This window comes from Rhincodon typus, chromosome 5 (genome assembly GCF_021869965.1).
Source record: "Rhincodon typus isolate 14 chromosome 5, sRhiTyp1.1, whole genome shotgun sequence".
In the NCBI taxonomy this organism is placed as follows: Eukaryota; Metazoa; Chordata; class Chondrichthyes; order Orectolobiformes; family Rhincodontidae; genus Rhincodon; species Rhincodon typus.
In genome coordinates this window covers 6,151,679-6,179,059 of record NC_063336.1, presented here as the reverse complement: position 1 = coordinate 6,179,059, position 27,381 = coordinate 6,151,679, and the positions used below count along the sequence as shown (strand labels likewise).

Genomic DNA, 27,381 nt, shown 5'->3' with positions numbered 1-27,381 from the left:
CTCCAGGTCAAGAGATTCAATAAAGTTTTCATAAGATAAGAGAATACTATTTCCTCTGGCTGAGATCCAACAATGTAAAAACATCAATTTACATGCACAAGTAAGGACAGGTTCAGAGAAATTTATTTCCACAGATGACGACTGGAATACGAGATTCTTTGCCACAAGTACTTGAGGCAAATATTACATATTTTAAAAAACAGGACAGTGGAATTAGAATATTCTAGTGAAGGGATAGGCCAAATGGCCCCCTTCTGCACTATAAGTGAGAAATAATGCGCAGGCATGGTCTTTAATAAAGGAGGAAATAAAGGGGGCTTTGAAGTGGTGACAAGGATATCTGGGTAAATTTCAGTAGATTCAAGAGGAGGACATATTCTGATAACGTCACTCACTCAGCTAAATTCTATTCAAGTAGAACAGCATCTCTCCAACCAAACTGCTATTAGAGACTAACCATCCTTTCTTGAGCAGAAAACAAAGAAATATAACCTAAAGTTACTGTTTCAATCTACAGACAACAGTCTGATCTGGGGCAACAAATTCAAACATCCACACTCACCCAGTTTTCGTGAGCCTTCTTCTCATGTGCAGCAATCTGGAAAATAAATTTAACAAGTATTTTCTCAAGAACACAAGTAACCGTAAAATGTTAATCTATGAAATGAATGCATCCATATGGGATTCACCATAGATAATTACATTAAAAGAGAGAAAAATACAAAAGCGCATTTATTTTTACACAGATGTGATTGAAAGCAAGCCATCTTCATTATGCATTCAGAAGTATCTTTGTAAAAGCAAAGGGCACCAGCGAGATCCATAAAGCATATGGTAAGGAAGCCACAAAGCCTTTTCAGTCACTGCTAGAGAATCCAACTCCTTGCAGCACAGTCACAATGATGTAAATTCAAGAAAAGGCAAAAATAATAAGAAGAAAAACCGATAGAGTTTCAGGAAAATCTTTGAGAAATTTGTTCTCGAATTAACATTCTTCCCAATTACTTCAGAAAACTTAAACATTTGTCTAATACAATTTGCCTTTCTTAAATCTATGCTGGCTGCTCTTCATTTTTTTTAGGCCAATATCTATGTTACACATGTGACAACGAGAATCTTATCAACTAATCCAACGCTACAGGCTGAGGGAGAAAGTAAAGCTGGGAAAGCTGTTCAAAGGCCCCAATCCAGAGGGTTCGTTGAGATGACCAAACTTGCTTGTCAGGTTTTTCCGTAGTTCTTCTCAGCACTTCAGCTGTGGAGAGAGGCTGTAAAGGTTCAGGTTGTTTTCTTTAGGGCGGATAAGGCTGAGGGGGGGACCTATTGAGGTGTATAAGATTACAAGGGGCATGTTTAGGATGGATAGAAAGCAGTTGTTCTCCTTGGTTCAACAGGCAATAATGAGAGGATCTGAGGAAAAAAGTGTTTTCTCATAGGTGATGGTGAGAATCTGGAATGCAGTGTGTGTGAGGGTAGTTGAGGTAGAAAACCTCAACCTTTTCAAAAAAATACATGGATGAGCAGTTGGAAGTATCAGAACATGTAAGGCTACGGGATAAGTGCTGGAAATTGAGTTAGATGGGTCTGCACAGACTCAATGGGCCAAAGGGCCTCTTGTGTGCTGTATGACTCTGAGCATCCTCTCCAGGCTCTTTTCACTTCTTCACAGAAGGCACTAACCATTGATACATCAACTGCAAAGTCTCTTAGTTATTGTTTAAAGGCCACAGATTACAGCAACTGGTGAAGCAAAATTAACTGGCTTTCTTCAGGCTTTAGGCATTTTACTGAAAAGATTAACCTTTCAAGCAGTCTGAACACCTATAAGCTGTTTGGTTACACAGGGGCCAATCAGATAGTTGCCAAGCTGATGGTCTTTGTCATCCACAAATGGTCACAACTCCACACACTAATCAGCAACTCATTGCCAGCTGTATTGCACTTTGTACGCACCCACTCATGCTAGCCCATCCACAAACTGCTTCCCCCACTGCTTGAACAAAGCAGGTTAAACGACATCTACTTCTACCGCAGTCCCTGATACCTTGAAGACTGAACAATGTCATTAAGTATTACACAACCACCAGATATCCTTCCCATTACCTGATTTTTGAAAGATCTCTCAGTCTTATGTAGCTCTTCCTCCATCTCCTGAATTCTTTGTCTAATAATTCAAAACAAAAGGTCATTAGCAAAGCAAAAGAAATTTTTTCCAGTTTAAGCCAACACCATAGCTGGGAGGGTACCTCAAGCAAAAAAAAAGTGAGGCTCTGATAGTAGTATAGCTGAATGAAACCTGTAAGTTACAGAGAGCACAGTCATTTCTTAAATATGCTGGAACTTTCACAAATTGAATGTCAAAGAAAGCAAGGACAATATTGCTAGCACATGGCTTCAGTGAACTTCAATACTATCTAACATTGGGTGCAAATGAACAAAGGCTGTTAGGCTCAGAGGCAGAAGCAACAGAGTGGAACGGCAACTTTATACAGCATCTTTAATGTTGTGAGATGAACCAAGATGCTTCAGAGGATTGTAAACAAACAAAATTTGACACTGACCAACATAAGGAGATACTTGGGAAGACGACTAAAAGCTTAGTCAAAGATGCAGGTTTTAAGAAGTCATGATGAGACTTAGAGATGGAATTAGGCAGCTTCAGGCATTGCCATTTGGAGGCATGTCAATTATGGACAGAGTAAAACCAGAGATAAATAAAAATCCAGAATTAGAAGAGCAGAGAGAGCAAAAAAACTGACGAGGTTATAGATAGGGAACAAGGAGGCTTAGACAGGAGTTTGCCAGAAAAAATTTAAAATAAAAATAATTTCAAAATAGAGCTGTTGCTTAATCAGGGGGCAATCCAAGTCATCTAAGTTAAGGTTCTTACATGAATGAAACTTGATGAGAGCTAAGTTTCAGGTGACTTTAAATTTACAGACAGTGGAAGGCAGGCCAGGACTGCACAAAACAGATAACCTGATTCAAACTAATGACAACAAAATATTTTAATGAGCACCAAAACTGGCATTACACCATCTAGTTAAAATAGAATGGATACCACTAGTACTAAAAACAGTCAACAGAAGGTGTGAACTGAGGAAAGGCTAGAAAAACTTGGGACTATGTTCTTGAAAAGAGATGACACGGTGGAACTGAGATATGCAGGGAAGGTGAATATAACACTCTACACTCCAATCTGAACCAAAAGAGTAGCACTATAATTCAAACTGATGACAGGCAGAGATACGGACTTTTCCCCTTACACACGGGGTGATCCACAAGTGAAACGGACTTCCAGTTTGATTAACGGAAACAAGAGACATTGGAGTCATGAGAGAGACTAGGCCAATAGTGTCATGTTGGTTGAGGAAATAAAGGGGGCAGGGTGGACGATGCCTGGACAGGTGAAGTAAGATGAATCAAATGGTTTCCCTCTACAACTCTAACTCCTCTTTCACCATGTCCAAATTGTAACCAGGATCTGGACAGCTTTTAATTATACAATACACAAGGTGAAATGTGTTAGTTTTGATATCTACTGAACAGGGTCTCAAACCTCACTCCAAATTTTATTCAATTAAAAAGCATGTATTAATGTCAAATATTAAGATACACTGATACACATCTTCACATACAATTTAAAATCTCAGTTGTGGAGTGACTGCTCTTGACTACAAGGCATTTCAGTGTGGAATAACAGACACGCGAGAGAGTCAAGAACCTCAACTCTCAGATCCTAATGTCAGCCCTGAGCAAACAGTGCTATTTCCTAATATGTAGGTACAAAAGTGATAACCTGACAAACTAATGGCAACAAAATATTTTGACGTGCACCAAAACTAGCATTACACCTTGTCTAGTTAAAATAGAATGGATACCACTGGTACTAAAAACGCAGTTAATAAAAGCTCGTACTAAAACTACTGAGCATTCTCTAGTGCATTTTAATCCAAGTCAGAAAGTTTAGGGTTCATGGTCATTCCAGACACTTGAACATGCAACCTCGATTGATATTTTGGTAGCCTCTTTCACATAAGACCTCAGAAGCCCTGCATGCCTTTCCAGGTTGGTGCAAAACAGCCCACAGCAGTATTTTGACAAGTAGCCAGGGTGTTCCTAATTTTCACCCCTCAACTCATATTATTTAAGTAGGTTATCTGGTCATTTACTTCCTCGCTGTTAATCACAGCTAGTTCTGCATAATTAGCTATTGTGCTTCTCGCATAAAAGTGGCAACAGTTCACAGAGCTCTTAATTGGCTGCAAGCATTTTGCACACATTCACGATTTATGTGAGATTACTGTGAGGCATCCCATGGTGACATGAAAAATCATGTAACTACTAACTTGTACATCTTCACTTCCTCAACAGCCTGGAGTGCTTTTTCATCAGCTGCAGATAGTTTCAGTTCCTTCTCTTGACGCTGACACTCTTCTTGAGTCAACCTCCTATAAGGGTAGGAAATAGTAAACAGAGGTTATACTCTGATATAAAAAGGACACAAAGCCACCAATGATCACAAACTGTTTTCAACACACTTCATTTATTTTTAGAAACAATCACCACTAATATCCTTCAGGGAATGAAATCCACCAACCTCACCAGGTCTGACCTAAGTGTGATCCCAGACCCACAGCAAACGTGGGTGACTCTCAATTGCCCTAGCCAGCAACTCAGTTTATCAATCGCGAGAAAATCTCAATAAATGAAACTGGGCGGACCTCACCTAGCACTGACTTAGGCAGCGTTAAAGACAACGGCAGAAACAGCCCCGGTGACTCTGCCAAGTCCTCCTGACTAACATCTGCGGCTAGTGCCAAAACTGGGAGAGGTCTCTCACAGACAAGTCAAGCACCAGCCTGACTCAATCATACTCTCAGAATCATCCATACACAACCATCACTGGATATATCCAGTCCCACCAGCAGGACAGATCCAGCACAGATAGGGGCACAGTGGTATACAGTCAGGAGAGAACTGCCCTGAAAAGCCTCAACATTAACTCTGGACCTGAAGAAGCCTCATGGCTTAGATTAAACATGGGCAAGGAAACCACCTGTGGATTGCCATGAACCATTCTCCCTCGACTCTGTCGGCCTGCACGTGAACAACACTTGGAGGTGGCAAGGGCAAAAAACATAGCAATGTGCAAAGTTGCCCAGGTATGCCCTGTACACAAAAAGCAGGACAAATCCAACTCAATCAATTACTGCACCATCAATCTACTTTTAATTAGCAGTACAGTGAAGGAAGGCGTCATCAACAGTGCTATCAAGCAGCACCTGCTCACTAATGCCCATTTTGGGTTCTTCCGGGACCACTCAGCTCCTGACCTCATTTAAGCCTTCGTTCAAATATGAACAAAAAAGGTTGATTTCCGTCACAGGTTGGGAAGGTGCTGTCTAAGGATCTTTGGTGGATTTCTGCAGTACATCTTGTAGATAGTACACACTGTTGCTACTGAATGGATATGGTGCCAATCAAGTGGGCAACTTTGTCCAGGATGGTGCCAAACTTTTTGAATATTGCTGGAGTTGCACACATCTAGGCAGTTGGGGTGTATTCCATCACACTCCTGACTTGTGTCTTGTAGACAGTGACAGGCTTTGGGAAGTCAGGTGGTGAGTTAGTCACTGAAGTATTCCGAGCCTCTGGCCTGCTCTTGTAGCCACTGTATTTATGTGACAAGTCCAGTTGAGCTTCTGGTCAATGGTAACCCCAAGATGTTGTTACTGAAGAATTCAGTGATGGTAACACATTGAATATCATGCAGCAGTGGTTAGATTGTCTTTTATTGGAGATGATCACTGCTTGGCATTTGCATGGCATGAATGTTACTTGCCACTTGTCAGCCCAAGCCTGGACTTAGTCCAGGTCTTGTCGCATTTGAACAGAGACTCTTCAGTTTCTGAGGAATCGTGAATGGTGCTGAACATTGTCTACTCCTGCAGAGATGCCCTGGAGCTGAGATAGCTGACCTCCAACAACAACATCATATGGTACATGCCACCTTCTCGGCCCTACACTCACCCCTGGAACATGTGGATAACACGGATACCTGTCAGACTCCTACTCATTGAAGGCAGAGCTGTAGGCAACACTATAATTCCAACCAAACTAATCTCCAAACTCCGAGACCTAGATCTCAGCTCCGACCTGTGCAACTGCATCATCGCGTTCCTGACCCACAGACCACAATCAGTGAGAATAGGCAACTGCACCTCCTCCACATCAGTCCTCAACACCAGTTCGCCGCAAGGATGTGGATGCAGCCCCTCACTGTACTCCCTGAACACTCATGACTGTGTCGCCAAATTCTGTCTTAACTCCATCTACAAGTTTGCCGACAACATCACCGTTGCAAGCCGGATCTCAAACAATGACAGGACAGAATACAGGAAAGAGATAGAGTGCTTTGTGGAGTGGTGTACAGCTAACAATCTCTCCCTCAATGTCAGCAAAATAAAAGTGCTGGTCATTGACTTCAGGAAGCAAGGCGGAGAGCACGCCCCTAACTACATCAATGGAACTAAGGTGGAGATGGTCAAGAGTGTCAAGTTCTTAGAGGAGTGACAATCACCAACAGTCTGTCCTGGTCACCCACATTGATGCAATGGTCAAGAAGGCACAACAATGTCTCTACTTCCTCAGGAAGCTAAGGAAATCCGGCATGTCCGTAAGGACTCTGAGCAATTTTTATAGATGCACCACAGAAAGCATTCTATACAGATGCATTACGACTTAGTGCAGTAACTGCTGTGCCCAAAATCATAAGATACTACAGAGAGTTGTGAACACAGCCCAGTTCATCATGCAAACGAACCTCCCATCCAGTGACTCTATCTATACTTCTTGCTGCCTCAGAAAGGCAGCCAACATAATCAAAGACCCCTCCCACCCCCGTTGGTTATAATCTCTTCCAGCAGACAGAAGATACAAAAGCTTAAAATACACAGACCAACAGATTCAAGAACAGCGGACTTCTGAAAAGACCTCTCAAATTTCAAATTTAATGTTTATCTCGCTCTCTATCTGCCTTCTCTGCAGTCGTAACATTGTTTTCCTCATTTCGTTCTGTTACCTTTATGCACGTTGTATGGTATGATCTGCCTGTACGAAATGCAAACCAAACTTTTCACTGTACATAGGTGTACGTGAAAATAATAAATCAAATCAAACCAAACCATCTTATGTGCCAGGTATGACTCCAACCAACAGTGCTTGCTCCTGATACCCACTGATTCCAGTTTTGCTCGTGCTACTTAATCCACATGCAGTCGAATGCAGCCTTTATGTCAAAGGCTTTCACTCTCACCTCACCTCTGGAATCCGCTGTTTTGTCTATGTTTGAACCAAGGCTGTAATGAGGTCAAACTGGGTGTCAATGAGCAGGTTATTGTTGAGCAGGAACAAAAACAGAATTTGCTGGAAAAGCTCAGCAGGTTTGGCAGCATCTGTGAAAAGAAACCAGACTTAATGTTTTGGGTCCGGTGACCCTTCCTCGGTTTCCCACAACTGAACAGAATATTAACTCTGATCTCTCTTCACAGATGCTGCCAGACCTGCTGAGCTTTTCCAGCAACTTCTATTTTTGTTTGATTTACAGCATCTGCAGTTCTTTCGATTTTTATTGTTGAGCAGGTGCTGCTTCATAGCACTCCTGCTGACACCTTCCATCATTATACTGATGATCAAGAGTAGACTGAAGTGGTGGTAATTGGCCGGTTTGGATTTGCCTTGTATTTTATGTACTGGACATAGCTGGGATGTGATACAGAAACTAATGACAAGAATGATCCCTGCATATTTTCAGTTTTTGATGAGGTACCTGGCAACATTCACAGTAGCTACAATAGGTCTTGCTGTTCGAGATGGAAGAGAGAATGTGCTCCTACTATACCTGATCCCGTATGTGGACAGAATGGAGCACCTGGACATGCACATGTTGAACTGTACCCCAGCAGAAGCTTCGTGTTGCTGGAAGCTGTGTGTTTTGGAAAATTTGTATGGGATAAAAGGTGGCTCTCAAACGTCATCACATGTCCATGAATTCACTGGTGTTAACCTCCCAATACCATAACTTACTGAAATTCAACAATAATTCTATTAGTTTGTAGGCGTAATTGAAATTCTACAAGTCAATTTTCATTCATATCAGTCATCCTGCTTGCTTACGTATGCCATTCATCTGGGTCCAGTAAACTGTGTCAATACTGCTGGAAATGTGCAGAGTTTCACCAACCTAACAGGAGGTTGTCAAACAAGCATGGTTGTGAAACCCTACTTCTTTTCTTTCATTTTCTTCTGCTTTATCAAGCCAAGCAATTGCCTTCAGACTTGCTGATATCACATGGCACAACACATTCCTCTGTCACTTTCCTGCACAGGTTGGCTAAACATGAGAATTTAGCAAGAATGTAGAGGAAACGTAAGCCAGTATTGCACCGCTGGGCTGTTGCACTTCTTTCTTCCTTGTCCTGTCGCATATATAGTCATTAGCCATCCATTAGCTTTTCCACCTTATCACAAATTTCTGAATGATAATGTGACCACATGATTACTTCACAACTAAACGGATAATATTCAGCAAAACTTCTCCTCTAAATCGGTACTGATCCTTACAACTTTAAATGTCGTTAGATTAGAAGACTATTTCCAGCAATAAGTTACATAATTTCTGTTGCCTTTTCATCCAATAACTCAGTTCAGAAGTTAAAACATAAAAGGCTGAGTACACAGCAGGTCAGTCAATCTCTGAAATGGAAAGGTTAAAGTTCCAAGCCAGATCTTTCAAATACACACTGCTCGGTTCAGTAACTCTAGGACTTTCAGCTTCTCATTTGGCATCATAACGCTCAAATCTGTTTAACTATGCTGGCAACAGCTATTACTATTGTCAGCACTTGTTCATAAAGGACGGCAAAAATCTCGTTTGTCATCACTCAATAAGTCTTTGCAATTTTTTAATCAAATCCCTGTGAACATAGGTGGCCGTTTCAACGCTAAAAATAACAGAATCTATTCAAGAGTGGATACTAATTCAATTTCAGTTAACTCATCTAATTCTATCCCTGTAAATCCTTTTATATCCTGCCATTATAAGCATTTACCCAGCTCACCTTAAAATGATATTATCTGCTGTGGTACAGCAAACACTTAAGCAGCCTGGCAAAAACAAAAATTTCAAACTTAACCCTCTCATTCCTCTAGTGTTAAGGCAAGGTCTTGTTAGCAAATCACAGACTTACTTTTGCAGGGCCATCTCCTTCTGGTGGTAGAGCTCAGACAGGATCTCCAACTTCTGTTGCATGGTTTTATACTCATTCTCAAGCCTTGACTTCTCTGTTGTAGTCGCTACAAAGTGGTGTTCAAGCTGCTTAATTTGCTCTAGATGAAGAAGGTTAATTAAAATGAGTGGTATTATTTTTAATAAGTTATTTTATCTCTCTTTTTCATCATCGCAGTCTTTTCACAGAATGCACAGCTCTTGGCAAAAGAGTGGGAAACTCAACTGGCTTCAATGGTTGAAGGAGGTCAGAAAGTGCTATTTTTAAAAAGATTTGCTATGCTTTCAGTGGGCCTGGGTTTACAATTTATTTCTCCTCTCAAGAAATTACATTTGGGGAGGCAATGGCCTAGTGGTATTATCGCTAGAATATTAATCCAGAAACTCAGCTAATAATCTAGGAACCTGGATTCAAATCCCACCATTGCAGATGGTAGAATTTGAATTCAATCAAGAATCTGGATTTAAGGGTCTGATGATGACCGCGAAACTGTTGTCAATTATCAGAAAAGCCCATCTGGTTCACTAATATCCTTGCATGAAGGAAATCTGTCAGCATTACCTGGCCCATCCTACGTATGACTCCAAACCCACAGCCATGCGATTGACTCTTAATGCCATCAGGGCAATAAATGCTGGCCTAGCTAGAGACACCCACATTCCATGAGTGACTAAAAAAGAATGCTAAGGAGGTCATCTTTTGCTTTTCATCTTTATTCTTATGTACAACGGTAGGATGAGCTGGCAGCTTAATCCTCGACTCATGCTGGCCTGTTGTGTAATTGGCAACTGGAAATGTTCAAGCACAGCTGAAATCAGGATCATTATGGGCTGCTAATAAAATTGTTTTTCATTAACATGAGACTAGTCAACTATCCTATTATTGTCCGCCTACTGGTTTCTCTCACCAATTGGTAGGAGAGGTTAGTCACTGCACCGTGAATTTTTTTTTCTATTTTCTGGACAAAAAGACCTACCTATACTCTATTGGGAGTGACAGTTTCACTGATTTAACATGTTCACAGAGACTAAAGAAATGATGGATATTCTTCCCCAAAATATTCGTTGATAAATCAGGTGTAGATTTAAATGTATGGAACAATTTCAATCATAAGTTCTCTCCCCATCAGTATGAGACAAATTGCTTTCAATGGGCAGCAAAACATACAAGTCTTAATTCTCTGTCGAATTAGCCTAACACATCTGAGGTGACAAATAGGTTACATCTAGCCTCGGTTCCATGAATAATTGGAGAATATGTTGTGCAAATTCAGCATCGCCCCTTTCCCCTCCCCCCACCCCCGAAATTGTTTGAGCAAACTTTGACTAACTTCTACAAAAACGACACCTTACCTTCGAGTTCATGCCTAGCTTTTATTTCATCTGTCAGCTTGGCTTGGAAATGATCTTTTTCTTCTTCAATGATTTTCAAGGTGGTTTGTACCTTAAGAAGAAGATTGAAGAGAGAATGACGCTCCCATACATCCAGCAACAGAATGCTGCCATCCTAAATAAACATACACACACACTTTATTTCCCTATGACTTACCCTTGAAACATCCATCATTTGCTGAATCTTCATTTTTATCCTTTTACTTTTGTCTAAAGAAAAAACACATTTGGAGAATTATTTGATACAGTCAAACTGGAAATGACAAAGTATGAAAAAAAAACGCATTTGCACAATAACACATACATTCCAAATGGAAGTGCAAAGTTATTGGGTAACCTAATAGGGCTCTGGGGTATGGCAAATGTCTTGTGAGGGGGATACTGGAAATGTGCAAGCATAGCTGAAATCAGGATCATTATGGGCTGCTAATAAAATTGTTTTTCATTAACATGAGACTAGTCAACTATCCTATTATTGTCTGCCTACTGGTTTCTCTCACCAATTGGTAGGAGAGGTTAGTCACTGCACCGTGAATTTTTTTTTCTATTTTCTGGACAAAAAGACCTACCTATACTCTATTGGGAGTGATAGTTTCACTGATTTAACATGCTCACAGAGACTAAAGAAATGGTCTATTGATGGATTTTGTTTCAATATTAGTAGCTCCTATTTAAAATACATTCTAATAGGGCATTTTAGTTTTAATGTGGCTGAAATTAGGGATAAGAAGTGTTGTAGCATCGTTTAAAAATGTACTTTTTAAAGCATTGACAAGCATTTTAGCATGAAATCGATGTATTCTCATCATATGTGTACTGAAAATGTCCTACAACTAAATTTATCACTCATTTTGCTGACTTCATGTGCTTTATGCTACAAACATAGAAACATAGAAAACAGGAGCAAGAGGCGGCCATTTGGCCCTTCGAGCCTGCGCAGCCATTCATCTCGATCATGGTTGATCGTCCAATTCAATAGCCTAATCGTCCTTTCTCCCCATAACTTCTGATGCCATTCTCCCAAGTGCTATATTTAGCCGCCTCTTCAATATATTTAATGTTTTGGCATCAACTACTTCCTATGGTAATAAATTCCACAGGCTCACCACTCTTTGGGTGAAGAAATGTCTCATCTCCGTTCTAAACGGTCTACCCCGAATCCTCAGACTGTGACCCCTGGTTCTGGACACACCCACCACCAGGAACATCCCCCTTGCATATATCCTGTCTAGTCCTGTTAGAATTTTACAGAAATACATTCATCATATTAGAAGTAAAAGAAAAAATTTTTGCATTCTCAAATGTAACTATAATCTTTTTATCAAACCAGTGATCTTTAGAGGGGTAGTCGAAAAAAATCTGCAGGGGTACGCACAAAGTTGTTAATCTGAATAAGGGTTCATGACCAAAATGGTTAGGAAACCACTGAACTCGATAATGAAATAGTACCTTGCATTTTGAAAAATCTCTCAAACAGCAAAACCAACATCTACTGCATCCGTGTGTTTTTTTTTAAAACTGCCATTAGTTACCAAAAACAATAGATGAAACTCAAAGAACCCTCTCCTTCCCACAGTACCAATTGACATTTAAGATGTTCAGCAGACACATCGGAACAGATACAAAACATGTCAGCTTAAAAGAGCAGTGGAAGGACTGCATCTCGAGAATGCAGCATGCTCTCAGCCTACAGTGCAGTATCAACCGAAATTATGGATTAGGTCCTTAGTTTGGGGCTTGAACCCACAACTTTGACTGAAAGACAACAGTCAAACTTACATGCACTTCAACCAAGGGTTTCCAATTAAAACATTAAGTTGTCAGATCTATTTTTCAGTTATCATCAGCCTCCATTATTCAGGACAGAATTAAGTCACATGGAAAAACATGGCTGAATAGGGAACAGACAACCTGTAGCAACATAGATACAGAACTGGCCAAGAGATAGGAAACAAAGCGTAATGGTTGATGTTTAGTTTTTGGGCTGGAGAGTGGTGTGTACTAAAACCCTCAGGGATTTGTTTTGGATACCTTATAGAGTTATAGAGTCATATCGCATGGAAATGGACTCTGTGGTCCAACTAGTCCACACCGACCATATTCCCATACTAAACTAGTCCCATTTGCCTGCGTTTGGCCCATATCCCTCCAAACCTTTCTTATTCATGTACTTATCTGAATGCCTTTCAAATGTTCTAACTGTATCTGCAACCACTACTCCCTCTAGCAGTTCACTCCATTGTGTAAAAAAAATTGCCCATCAGGAACTTTTTAAATCTTTCTCATCTCACCTTAAAGAGATGCCGTCCAGTTTTGAATTCCCCTACCCTAGGGAAAAGGCCTATGCTATTCACCTTATCTACCCCCCTCATGATTTTCTAAACCTCTAAAAGGTCACTGTTCAACCTCCTATGCTCTTCTTATAACCCAAGCCCTCCATTCTTGGCAATATCCTGGTAAATCTTCTCTAAACCCTCTCTAATTTAATAACATCCTTCCTATAGAGGCTGACCAGAACGGTACACAGTATTCCAGAAGAGGCCTCACCAATGGCCTACATCTCAACAGTGACATCCCAACTCCTATACTCAAAGGTCTGAGCAATGATGGCAAGCATGCTAAACACCATCTTAATCACGCTGTCTATGTGTGACACAAGTTTCAAAGAATTATATACCTGAACCCCTAGGCCTCTCTGTTCTACAATATTACCCAGGGCCCTAACATTAATTGTACAAGCTCTGCTTTTGTTTGTATTGCTAAATTACAATACCTCATATTTATCCAAAATAAACTCCATCTGCTACTCCTCAGCCCATTGCCCCAACTGATCAAGACCTCTTTGTAATCTCAGATAACCTTCTTCACCGTCTACAATACCATCAATTTTGGTTTCATCCGCAAACTTACTAACCATGCCTCCTATATTCTCATCTAAATCATTTACATAAATGACAGACGAAAGTGGACCCAGTACTGATTCCTATGGAACACTGGTCACAGGCATTTTCCTAATATACATGAAAGATCTGAATCTTAGAGCATACAGCACAATTTCAAGTTTGTGCAAAGTATAAAATTTTTTAAGGATTGTAAACTCAGGACAGACAGCATACAACTAAAGGGCATTGACAAGTTGGAGTAATGGGGAGATAAGTGGCAGACGAAGTTCAATGCAGAGGTGAGGTGATACTCTTTAGTTTAAACTAAAAGCTTGGAGAGACAGTACGGAATAAAGGTCGCTACCCTAATGGCGTTCAGGAGCAGAAAGACTTTGGTGTAATATGTACATAAGGTTTTATAGGTGACAAGAGAGATAGAAGGAGTAAAACATACTACGCTACTCAATAAATCTATGATAATGTACAGGAGCAAGGAGGTTGTGTGAAATTTGCATTAGACATGAACTGGAATATTGTAGAGTTCTGGGTGTCCCACTTTAGAAAGAACGTGAACACATCAGAGACAGTGCAGAAAAGCTTTAAAAGAATGGTTCAAGAGATGAGAAATTTCACTAAAAAAAGACAGATTAGAGAAGTGGGGACTGTTTCCACTGGAGTGAAGAAAGCTACAATGACATTTAAAGCAAGTTTGCAAAATCATGAAGGAATTGGACAGAGTACATAGGGAAAAACTGTTCCCTCATAAAACAATCAAGAGCAAAAAGGCATATATACAAGTGAATTTGAACGAGCAGCAAAAATGACAAATTTTTTTTCACACAAGCAATCATTCAGGTTTGTCACTTAATTGCTTGACAGTGTAGAGGAGGTTCAAGTTTGGACATCCAATGATTATCTAAATTAAAATAATATTCAGGGTAGTGGGGAAAAAGCAGGAGAATGGCACAGAGTCACAATACTCAAAGAACCTTTTGACGGGTGATTAACTGAATAGCCTCCTGTTCTGCAATTTCAACGTTTCCCAAAATCCAAATTTTTATTATAGTTGAAAATTTACTGTAACTTCCCCTTTAGCCAACTGATAAATTCAAGGCTCTTTCACAGGAGGTTGGGCTGCACTGTCTCACTTGACAGAAGTGCTTGTGGTCAGAACCTGCAACTTAATGACATTTAACATGACTACAGCAATAAACACTGCAGCAAAAGTTGACTATTGTGTCCTTTGTATGATGATTATCTCAGTCTACATAAGAGTGAAGAGTTATCTTGTTCAAAGCTTTGATTTTCAAATCCATGGAGGCATTAAAATTCACACTGTTCCTCATCAGGGAGTAAAAATAAATCACTATTTGAAAAGAGATCAGACTAAGCTGCACTGGTTTTACCTGGTAGCTCGCCATTAGCCACTTCGCCATCCACTTCTTTATCCCACCCATTATCTTCAGTGTCAGACTCGACGTCAAGCTGCCTAAGCTGCATCACGCAGTCTGTCAATACCTGGATATTGGGGGGAGAATTCCACTGTTTAACACCATCTTGACAAATCATAAAATTCATAGCAGCAAGAGTTTGGAAAAGAAATACAGTATCCCAATCCATTTTGGGCAATCAAGATCTGGAGAAAAAAAAAGTCACAGAACTACTTGTGATAATTCTAACACTCCCAAATAAATCGGTTTTATTTAATATGTTAGCTGGAAAGCACATCAAAAAAATCAAATAAAGCACTGGTTGAACACATTCTGGGAAAGCAATTTTAAAATTCTCAACACAGATAAGTAGGCTAAAACGTCTCATTTATATTGATTTTCTTTCATGCTTCTCAGCAAGGCAGCACTTAGCCAGATAGGGTGACCAGGGAGCCTAGTAAAACTGGAATCAATAGGAATCAGGCAGAAAAGTCTCTGCTAGTTGGAGTTGCACATAGCACAGAGGAAGATGACAGTAGTTGCTGGACATCAATCTGGGGCATCACTGCAAGAGTTCGTCATGGTCGTGTCCTTGGCCCAATTGTCTTCAATGATCTTCCCACTCCCCCCCTACTATCTTGGGGAGGTGATGACCTAGTGGTATTATCACAGGACTGTTAATTCAGAGACCCAGATATTGTTGTGGGGACTTGGGTTCGAATCCTGCCATGACAGATGGTGGAATTTGAATTCAATAAAATATCTGGAATTAAAAGTCTAACGATGACCATGAATCCATTGTCGATTGTCAGAAAAACCCATCTGGTTCACTAATGCCCTTTAGGGAGGGAAACTGCCACCCCTACCTGGTCTGGCCTACATGTGATTCCAGACCCACAGCAATGTGGTTGACTCTGAACTGCCCTCTGGGCAATTAGGGATGGGCAATAAATGCTGGCCCAGCCAGCGACACCTTACATTCCATAAAAATCATAATGGTCAGAGGTGGGACGGTTGTGAACGATCGCTCTGTGTCATTCACAACCCGAGATATTGAAGCAATCCATGTTCATTTGTAGCAAGATCTAGACATATCCACACTTGGGCCGAAGAATGGCAAGTAACATTCACACCACACAAATGCCAGGCAAGAATCATCTTCAACAAGAGAGAATCTCCCCACTTCCCCTTAACACTAGCAACATTCTGGGAGTTACTACTGGCTAGACATTGAACAAGGAGCAGCCAAATAAACATTGTAGCTACAACAGCAACTTAGGCTAGAAATTATTTTTCCTTATTCTTGAAGTCTGCACCGACCCACCAAAGAGCATCCCTCCCAAAACCAGACTCCTACTCAATCATTTACCACAGCTAATCCACTTAGCCTACACATCCCTAGACACTATGGAGAATTTAGCATAGTCAATCCACCTAACCCAGACCACTGGAGGAAACTGCAGCACCCGACGGTTACCCACGCAGACATGGGGAGAATGTACAAACTCCGTGCAACACTCATCCAACGCTAGAATCAAACCTGGGTCCCTGGTGCTGAGAGGCAGCATTGTTAACCACTAAGCCACAGCCCCAACATGGTTTGCACGTTTCCCTTCTGTTTGCAAGGGTTTCTGCTAGGTGCTCTGGTTTCCTCCCACAGTTCAAAGATGTGCAGGCCAGATGTATTGGCCATGCTAAATTGCCCCGTAGTGTCCAGGGATCTGCAGGTTAGTTGGGTTAGCCAAGGTAAATGCGGGGTGATGGGGATAAGTTGGTCGTGGTGCACTCTTCAGAGGGTTGGTACAGACCTGATGAGCTGAATGGCCTCTATCTGCCCTGTATGGATTCTATGATTCCATTCTTCCATGGAATGTCAGCGTTACCAATGCCAGTATTTGTTCACTATCACTGTTTGTCCTTGAACCAAGTGGCTTGCTGATTATTGTACAGAGCAGTTAAGAGTCAAGCACATTGGCTGTGGAGTCAGTCATATGTTGCCCACAGCAAGTAGGGATAGTAGATTTCCTCACCTGAAAAATATCTGTGATCATGATGGCAATTTCTTTCCTCTCTCCCTTACAAAATCAATAATAAAAACCAATGATAGGTTCCAAACTTGTTAAGTAATTACAGAGTTGCCAAAATGAGATTTGATCCCACGCCTCCAAAGCATTAGCCTGTCCACTATCTACAAAACATAAGTCAGGAGCATGACTGAATATTCTCCATTTGCCTGGACGAGTGCAATTTCAACAATGCCTAGAACTCAGGATGAAGCATTCCACTTGATTGGCACCACATCCACAAGTATTCACTCTCTCCATCACTGACTGACTGACTGACTGACAGACAGTATATACCACTTATAAGATGCACTATAGAAACTCATCAAGGCACATTCACCTTCCAAACCTGCAAATTCTACCCTTTAGAAAGCAAGGGCAGCAGAAGCATTGGAACACCACCGCCTACACGTCCCCTCCAAGCTGCTCACGATCCTCACTTGGAACTACATCACCGCTCCTTCACTGTTGCTGGGTCAAAATCCTGGAACTCCCTCAACAGCAGCACTCCCTATGGACTGTAGGAGTTCAAGAAGGAAGCTCACCACTGCCTTCTCATTTAAGGACAGGCAATTAATAACAGCCTAGCCAGCCATGCCATATCCTATGAACGAACATAACAATTGCAGTTTTGTAATATTCAAGTTTGTGCCAGATAATTATTACTTTTCAACCTTGATATTATCATACACTACAGTCTTTGACGCATTATCGCAATTTCTCCACAAAGTAAAAATATGAAGCTTTCATATATTGATATACTGAATGCATTAAAAAGACTAATTATGGTAACTGTCCCGAAATACCTCAATTTCATTGTCCTTGTAAGCCAACATTTCCTCCAGGTTTCTCTGAGCTTTCTGACAGAGTTTGATCTGCTCATTAAGCTCACTGTGTCGCTCACTCCAGCCCTCCACCTCTTGCAAAAGCTGCAAACCCACAAAGCAAAACTTTTGTAAATGACCTACAGACATCTTATACAGCTGACTAAATTCTGGTCCAGCAATAGAATATTCACCTGACTTTTGCTCTGCTTAAGCATGAGATTTTCTTCTTGCATAGATTGAAGATCTACTTGCAGTTTTTCTTCATTTGCTTTGGCACTTGAAAGAGCTTCCTGCACCTGAAAAATACGATCTGCATAGGTTAATGACAGTCTCCACTTGCAAATTCATCAATTTCTCCTCAAGAAGAAATAACCGAGACTGAGATACTAGGACATCCTGTGGGTCTTCATATATTCTAATGGTGCTGTTTACTTTCTGTCAGGTTAAAATGCTAACTACACTCCAGGACATTCTTCAGTACAATAATGAGGCACTGCTGTACTTTGAGGTGCTGTCCTTCAAACAAAACATTAAACTCTAGTGCGCCTTCAGCCTGTTCTGGCTGAACAGTTCAGGTCCCAGCATCCAGTCACTAAAACATCCCTTGACCATCACCTTTTGTTTTCTATTACTTGATCACTTTTGGATCCAATATGCCACCCTGCCTTGAATCAGATGGGATATAATTAATCTCTGTCATGAGGAACCTTATCAAAAGCACTGTTAAAGTCCATGTAAACTACATCAAATGCATTATCCTCATCAACAACTCGTTATCTCAAAAAAAATTGAGCATATTTGTCAAATGTATCAAAAGCACATTCTGTCCCTCAGAATTCTACCAACTTTCCCAACACCAAAGTTAGACTGACAGGCCAGGAATTTTCTGGTCTCTCTCATTCTCCCTTTTCTTGAAGTAATGGAACAACTTCTGCAGTTCACCAGTCCTCTGGCATTAGAATGGATTTGAAAATTACTGCCAGGCCCCTGATACCTCCTCTCTTGCCTCCCTCAACTGCGTGGAATATATCTTATCCAGGACCACTTATCTATTTTTAAGATTGCTAAAGCCAGCAGTAGCACCCCTCTCTCTATGCTATAGAATCATAGAGTCATAGAGATGTACAGCATGGAAACCAACCCTTCAGTCCAACTTGTCTATGCCGACCAGATATCCTAAATTAATCTAGTCCCATCTGCCAATATTTGGCCAATATCCCTCTCAACCCTTCCTATTCACATACCCATCCAGCTGCCTTTTAGCCTCCACCACTTCCTCTGGCGGTCATTCCAGACACACACCAGCCTCTACATGAAAAAAGTTGCCCCTTAGGTCCCTTTTAAATCTTTCCCATCTCACCCTAAACCTATGCCCTCTAGTTTAGGACTCCCCAACCCTGGGGAAAAGACCTTAAACATGCACCCTATCCATGCCCCCTATTATGTTATAAACTTCTACAAGGTCACCCCTCAACCTCCGACGCTCCAGGGAAAATAGTCCCAGCCTACTCAGCCTCTCCCTATAGCTCAAACGCTCCAACCCTGGCAACATCCTTGTAAATCTTTTCTGAACCCTGACAAGTTTCACAACATTCTTCCTATACCAGGGAGACCAGAATTGAATGCAGTATTCCAAAAGTAGCCTAACCAATGTCCTGTACAGTCGCAACATAACCTCCCAACTCTTATACTCAATGCACTGACCGATATAGGCAAGTGATCCCACCCTGCCTTTACAGTAATATATTTGCTAGCAAATAACCTCATTCTATGTTGTTATGACCTCAAGTACAGCAACCACTTGTAGTGCAAAAAAGTTGATCTTCACATCTCTCTGCATCTCTTGCCCAAACCATAATTATGCATCCTCTAACCCTTGTATCAGCAGCAAACATGAATAGATTTGTTTATTTTTTTTACTATTTTATCTAAAATAGCTGTAATTTTGTCTACCTTTATCAAATTTTTGCTCAATTTCCTTTGCTACAAGAACAACGCAGCCAGAATTGAACACAAAACTTTTGTTGTGGCCTAGCTGGTGCTTTATCAATATTCAATATGATCGCTTTGATTTTGTACTTAATGCTTTGCTCATTGTTTTCACAAAATGCACTGCCACTTTCTAATACCTCTACACATGAACTCTAAGGATCTTCTTATCTTGCACACTCTTTGGTCTATATTACACCTCCCCATCACATCTGCAGAAATGTCTTAAAAACAGTGACCATAGGAATTCAACAGCTTTGAAATGCAGGAAAGAAGTTGCTCTTTATATGCAAGTTCTTTAATTCCAGTTATTAATTTCATTTCATACTTCCAGCAATGTTATGTTTTTCACTGTTTTTAAAATGTGTACTTCACTAGAATTGCTTTTCCCTCAGTTTAGGTCACAGCCTACCAAACAGTGCAGCATTTCGACATTTATATTTAATTACATTTTCTCCAAAACCACTTCTGAAAACTGTTGCAATTTCTTCCACCAAACTCAAGTGGTCTGTTAAAAGAAAACTCCAAGTCTGTTTAATTATAGGCACCAAGGAATCATTTAGGAACATTAAATAGGGGTTTCAAAGTTCATACTGCAAGCACTTAGGCAAACAGATTTAGATTCTTCTGACATTCACTAATACAATGATATTACCCACACTACAGTACAGTAACTTCTCGTATATACATGACCCCAGTTCGTACTGCTGCAATTTTCTCTGCATACATTATCCCAAATTACAAAGCTGTAACGTTCTCTGGACAATGACAATTACCCACTTAACACTGAAGTAACACTATACATAATAATATGCATAACACTACTGTTGGGTTCTCTATACTCAGCATTAGATAGCATTTATCCAATTATAATTCAGGTGGTCTTACCTGAGACAGTTCTGCTGAACGAGCTGAAATAACGTCTTGTAATTTTTTCACAGATTTCTGAGTATCAGCAATCTGTATTTTAAACAGAAGAAAATGTAGTGCCAAGACAAAAACAGGTAAAAGCATTGGCCAGTCTATTGATCCAGTACACTTCAATTTATTTTCATTCAAAACTTGTTGAAACCTTGACATTCTTCATTCAGCACACAATAAAACACTTGTGCCTCGTTTGCAGAACTGTCGAATCAGTTCCACTGCCCCAACTCAGGATCCTTGAAAAATTACATTCAATTTTCTTTCATAAGGTGCTCTTAAAACTACCTCCGCTATTCAGCTACACATTCCAGATCAAAACTACTTGCTTTCTAAACAGTTCCTCCTTTTCAACCAGGGAGTCCTGCCTCCTTTGCTTCACCAGTGCTTTCCTCCCTGTTTCAGTACACTATGTCTCTATTGATAAAAGCCAAGAAATCTGTATGCATTTTAAAAAGAGTTTTCTCAATTTACCCTGTCACCCAAAGACTCTTGCATATAAATCTCCACCTCTGTTCCCAAAACTCCATTAAAACTATAATGTGGTTCCAAAGGTAGCATGGACCCATTTGTCAGAGGAAATTTTTTCTCTGTCTACTTCTCTATTAGCTCACCTCTAAATCTTCTCTATTCCGAGGATAATAGCTCTAACGTTCCAAGCTCTGCACAACTGAAATTCCTGGTAACCTCGTGCATCCTCAAGGCCTCTATTGCTTTCCTGAAGTGCGGTGTCCACAATTGCTTATAATGCTTTGACTCAAGTTACCCAGTGATTTGTAATTCCAGTATGATCTCCATTATTATTTTTATTTGGAAATTTGTTTGAAAATGGACACAGCCCTGTAGAGTTTTAAAGTTGATTTGCAATTCTATATGGTGCAGCTTAAGGAGGAGGACCCGAGTTTGAGTTTGAGTTTAAGTTTTGAGTTCTGAGTTCTGAGTGTTGTGCTGGGGGTGTCTGGAAATGCATTTAACAGCATTTAAATGACACTTTTAAAAACCCTCATAGTGAAACAGTTCAGTTCTATAGAAACAAGGATCAGAAGACAGAAAAATGTTAGGCAGTTGCCCAACAATAAGATGTCCTGTAGCACAACAAGACAAAGACAAAAGAAGGTTCTTGTAAGGAGAGAGAACTACCAAGAGCAGAGGGCAAGGCAGTATCCAGGTTCATCAGGCAGAACAGGTCTATGGCAGCAAAAAATTCTGTTAGCTTAGCAGTCTCCAGACGATCAAAACAAGAGAAAAATCAGGCTGAGTGGCTATAGAAACAATACTTGTGGAAGAACAGCTTAAAGAACATATATTAAGTAATAAGTGGAAAGTTTAAGAGCCTTGTGAACAGAATATCAACATTCAGGAAATTAACAACAGAAACAGAACTGGACAAGCCATATAAATATTATGGCTACAAAAACAGGTCACAGTGGAGAAACCTTACAGCAACTAACTCACTTGCTAACTTTGCTAAATGCCTGTACGTTACATTTACACAGCACAAGTCAGGAATGTGATGGCATACTCCCTGTGTGCCTGACTGAGTCCAGCTCCAACAACATTCAAGAAGCTTGACAAAATCCAGGCAAAGCAACCATCTTTACTGACAGCACACCCACAAACATTCACTCCCACTGATGCATAGTGGCAGATGTGTATACCATCTACAAAATGTACTGCAGAAATTCACTAAGGTTCCTAAGATAACATCTTCCATACCCACAACTACTTCCACCTGGAAGGATAAGGGCAGCAGTTGCAAGAGAACATCGCCACCTGCAAGTTCCCCTCCAAGCCACTCACTATCCTGACTTGGAAATACATCAATGTTCCTTCAATATCATTAGGTCAAAATCTTGACATTTGTTGGTGTGCATCTGCCAAATGGACTGCAGTGATTCATGGAAGCACCTCACCACCACCTTTTCCAAGGCAACCGGGGGAAGGCAATAAATGCTGATCCATGCCCAAGTCCCATAAAGCAATAAACAAAATACAAGGAAGATAGAATCATGTGAATGCACAAGTCTGACAGAAAGAAACTAAGTACAGCTGTGCCAACTGAACAAGGAGCTTTAGAGTAAAAACAGGGTGATCCATCACTGAGTTTTGAGTCTCTGTAGTTATGAAGGGTAAAAGGATTCAGTTTTCATTTCTGATATTTGTAATCAGACTGTTGTAAAACTAGTTCCTATATAAAGTCTTTATTTTTAAATTTTTTGTGTGCAACAAACTTTGATGTTTTTTTCGATAAACATACATTTGCAGCCTTGTGACTGACCACTATGGTAACCAAATTGCACAAATAAAACCTGTGACCTATCAAAGATAGCAGGAACTGCAGATGCTGGAGAATCTGAGATAACAAGGTGCAGAGCTGGATGAACACAGCAGGCCAAGCAGCATCAAAGGAGCTGGAAGGCTGACGTTTCGGGCCTAGACCCTTCTTCAGAAAAAATTTTTTCTGCAGTTCTGCAGTTCCTGCTATCTATGATCTATCAAGCCAGGTTTCACTCTGGGGCATTACTTTTCCAGTATCATCTGCTGAGATCACATGATTTTGTAGCTTTTACATTATTTCCTTCTATACATGATCCACGTATCTCCCTTAAAACTTTATAAACTTTTGTTTTTATTCTATTAGATAAGTCTCACTGTTACAACTGGCTTTTGTGCCCACTTTTAAGTGCCAAACTTCCTTCTAAGGATTTGTGTACATGAACACCAAAGTTTCTCTGCTCATTTTATTTTCTATATACATTCAGTGGGCTTCTCTAGCTGGGCCAGCATTTACTGCCCATTCTTAACTGCCCTCAGTCAGACACAAGCTGCCTTCTTGACCACTGGATTCCATTTGGTGCGAGTAACTCACAGTGCTGTTAGACAGGGAACTCGAAACTTTTGACCCAATACAGTGAAGGTACACGTCAGGGAGTGCTATATGCTGCATATTACACTTTTACATTCCTCCCAAACATAAGATGCAAGTGAAAGCAATCCCACCCAGTGCACAACTGTGAAATAGATATATAAGGAGTTGCTCCATTCTCGATAATATATATAATTCAACTTAAGATAATAAACCAAAGTTTCTCTTTTCAAGAATACTCATTATTTCCTTACCAGAGTCTGCTGTTTAGCTGTCTCCTCCTTCTCTTTTTCTACCAATGTCTCAAGATTTTTCACACGCGTCTCCAAATGAAGGTTCACCTGCTCGAGCTCCCCACAAGACAACTTTGGAAACAGACAAGTCTGAAACTTTAAATGCATACTTTACAATAACTATTGAAATACATAACAATACCAATTACTCTCTCACCTTAAGTTCTTTAGCTTCATCAGACATAGTTGATTTCACATTCTGTGCTTCATCAATGGCAGATTTGGCTTCTTCCAGCTACAGGGGTCAGGGATGATGAGGAGGAAAAGAGAGAAAATAAAGATAAGCAGTACATTTAAAACATACTTGAATTTATAATAAATGTTTGTCACAACGAGGTCTATGTAATTCAAGGCCATTGAAGACTTTTCTTTAATCAACGTTACTTCTTGGATCACAACTCTCTTGAGCTCAGACATGGCAAAGTGGCTGCTTTCTGACTAGCCTTCTCTCTTATCTGTCTTCGCTTGCCTCCTCCTCCATCACAAACGTTTTTCATTTCTACTTAAATGATACAATCAGTACTTCTTTGAACTAGCCTCAATTATTGTACCTAGATTCCAAGTAAGAATCCAACAATTTTCTTGTATCATCTTGCTGAAATCAAAATCTATCATAAATCCTTAATCTAATACATCTTTTTACAGAATTCTGAGCTATGCAAGTTCTCAACACCTCTCTATTCTAGCTGCCAAAAACAATGCTTGGGCATCAATTCATTGCCACTTGAATCATCTCTTCCTCTACTGATTGCAGCAGGGGTGGCCTGCTTCCTTGGCTCATCACCTAGATCCTGCAACATCAGACAACAACGGAACGATTGCAGTGGGAATTTCTGACCACGTGGCAAACACACAATACTTGTTGCCTAATCGCCTTGAAGGAAAATAATACTCCACCAAATGGCTGAATAAACAATGGAGGCAAGGGTGGTGAAAGCAACTCAAGGAGCTAACCAGCCTCAGCTCAGGAATACGTCAAACACCCAATAACCATAACGCCTACAACACACAGTCGGTAGCAGGTGACATATTTATAACAGTCAAATTCTCTCTCTGCAAATGATTCCTTAGCAGGACAATTCTTTTTTCCATTTTCCTTCCTCTGATCTCAATTGTTTATCTGCTTTCTAAAAAGAAAAAAAGACTCTCCAGACATTTTAGGCTTCATTGCCTCTACAGGGGTAAACAGAGGTATGAGCTGTGAATAGCTTGTTTTTAATGAAAGCATCCTGATACATCTACCATAAGAATTTTGCCTGTCATAAACTTCAACAAAATTGAAAATAGCAGAAAATTAGATTTGTACCTTCTTTTCATAAATGGACACTTTCTCCAAGACCTCAGTCTTCTCCTGAATAAGCTGTTTGATTTTCTCAGATAGCTGTTTTTCAGTCACTAGGGAGAGGTAAAGGTTTCAACATATACATTGTAAATATTTTCACAGCCAAAGGAGATGAGAAGAACCTGTACAGCAACATGTACAGAAAAATGTTGCTGCCATAACATAAATGTTCTCCTTCAAAAACCAAAGATCTTCCTCCATGTAGATATAGTGGACAAAAGCGTGATCTTAATCCATAAGAAGTGATAAAGGCTGCAGAATTCACATCTAACAGTTCTCAGCAAATTGAGAAAGTTCATGGACTTGGCTGGGCATGGAAGTAATCCTAAATATCTTGATCCTGACCTCTTGTGGAATTATTGTGGTCTTAGTGGTTGTGTCTTTTTATTTTCCTGTATTTTAATCATGGACCAAAATAGGGAAAGCACAGTTTTAAAATCAAGGATTACCATTGGATTGCTGCACATTTTCAAAGCAAATAACCTGACAATCTAAGCAACATTCTAGTGGCTTGTTTGAACAGTTGTTAAGCTAATGACTGCTGACGCACTGCAGTGGAGTTGTGAACAGATAGAGGTTTGATTGGTACAAGTTACCGATTGGTCTGTGAATTTGTGACCAGTTGTTGATGGCAAAGGCCTCCTGCTTGCCAACAACTATGTGATTGAGTTTCAGATAGTTGAACAGCTTGAGGCAGTGAACAAGATACAGAGAAGTCATGAGATCACCAACATCCTCTCTGCAGTAAAAGTCGATGTAAGCCTGAAGAAAACTGGCTTACTCTCCTTCTGCAGCTGCTTTATGCTGTGACTTTTAATTGATAGGTTAGAGACATTTTAAGTGAATCAGTCACCTGTGCCTCTTGCAAACCAGTGGAAGCATCCAGAGAAGGATGACCAAGAAGGAATGTTCTGACCAACACAAAATTCATCTCAGGGATCAGTGAAGTGCCTTCCCAGTCTTCCCTTCCATCAATACCACCCACGTTTATTTTTCCCCTGTCTGCATGCGTAAGGGGAGTTTAAAAAAAGGAATTCGAGTTTTAGTTTGTAGTGCTTTTATGCCGATGGTTTATAACTGTCTGCCTGTAGCTCGAGTATAACTACATGTAACTAATACTATTTTTTGTTAAACCTGGTACTGCTTTTTCAACCCAGGTCTAAAAGGTAGGTAAACTAAGGAATTCTGCATGTTTTTAAAGTCTTTAACCTTTGATGATTTTGAAAATAGCAGGGCTTGATTTCCAGCGCGCTACTCCAGTGAGGCAAAGCAGTGACCACACAATGTTTAGCTGCAAAGGATGTTGCAGGTCAACCAGTCTGTTGACACAGTTGGGCAAGACAATTGACAAGAAAGCCAAGAGATTGCCAGAAACAGCAGGTCAATTGCACCAACTGAGATCAATCAACAACATATAGAACCTTGGTTGGCTCAAATGACTCAAGAGTTTACCCTCTTTAGTGGGAGGCAAGTCACTAAGCTTTATTTTACAGTAATAAGATGGAACATCAATCCGTGCATCAGGCACGAGCTGTAAACTTACTTTGATATTTTCTGCTCTTCACCTGAAAAACAAATCAAAATGCAATTAGTAACGGTAAACTATTCCAAAATCAACACAAGCCAGGTGTAACAAGGTACCAGAGCTTTGCTCATTCATCCAGACAAGATCTGGAGACTGCACAACAACCAAAACCTACCACCACTGGCAGCCTTATTCCTAATCACAACTGGAAACAGCCTCCGTCACTGTTTCAATCAGAACCCAGCAAAACTTTACACAAGACTTGAAACTTTACAGCAAAAAGTACCACTGATGAGCTGAATTTTTTTTTTTTTTTTTTTTAAATCAAAAATGTTTGAAGTTTACACCAGAACAGAAAACAGTAAAACCAGTGCCAGGCTTAAGTAGCTGCTTGTCTCTACTTTCTAATCTCTCAAAGCCTGATTTCCAAAAAGAACTCCGCATTTTAGCTGAAAGGAAACAAATTACCCAGCCTCCAAGAACTATACAGCACAGCCTTGAACTGCAATCCACCTGCACCCAAATGTCTACAAATTCTGCCAGATCAGTTAACTGCAAAACT

At 40.3% G+C, this 27,381-nt stretch overlaps 1 protein-coding gene across 1 annotated transcript in view; it reads right to left on the bottom strand.

Moving 5' to 3' along the window:
• LOC109933771 (transport and Golgi organization protein 1 homolog) overlaps nucleotides 1-27,381 on the bottom strand; it is a 97,763-nt gene that overhangs the window by 30,626 nt on the left and 39,756 nt on the right. Inside the window, exons 8-21 of the mRNA XM_048596583.1 lie at nucleotides 26,838-26,859; nucleotides 25,259-25,347; nucleotides 24,110-24,187; nucleotides 23,914-24,024; nucleotides 20,761-20,832; nucleotides 18,075-18,179; nucleotides 17,863-17,985; nucleotides 14,970-15,081; nucleotides 10,839-10,891; nucleotides 10,643-10,733; nucleotides 9,252-9,390; nucleotides 4,350-4,451; nucleotides 2,104-2,164; nucleotides 563-598 (exon numbers count right to left, since the gene is read on the bottom strand). Of these exons, the coding sequence (XP_048452540.1) occupies nucleotides 563-598; nucleotides 2,104-2,164; nucleotides 4,350-4,451; nucleotides 9,252-9,390; nucleotides 10,643-10,733; nucleotides 10,839-10,891; nucleotides 14,970-15,081; nucleotides 17,863-17,985; nucleotides 18,075-18,179; nucleotides 20,761-20,832; nucleotides 23,914-24,024; nucleotides 24,110-24,187; nucleotides 25,259-25,347; nucleotides 26,838-26,859 (1,194 nt within the window). The remainder of the gene's footprint in view (nucleotides 1-562; nucleotides 599-2,103; nucleotides 2,165-4,349; nucleotides 4,452-9,251; nucleotides 9,391-10,642; nucleotides 10,734-10,838; nucleotides 10,892-14,969; nucleotides 15,082-17,862; nucleotides 17,986-18,074; nucleotides 18,180-20,760; nucleotides 20,833-23,913; nucleotides 24,025-24,109; nucleotides 24,188-25,258; nucleotides 25,348-26,837; nucleotides 26,860-27,381) is intronic.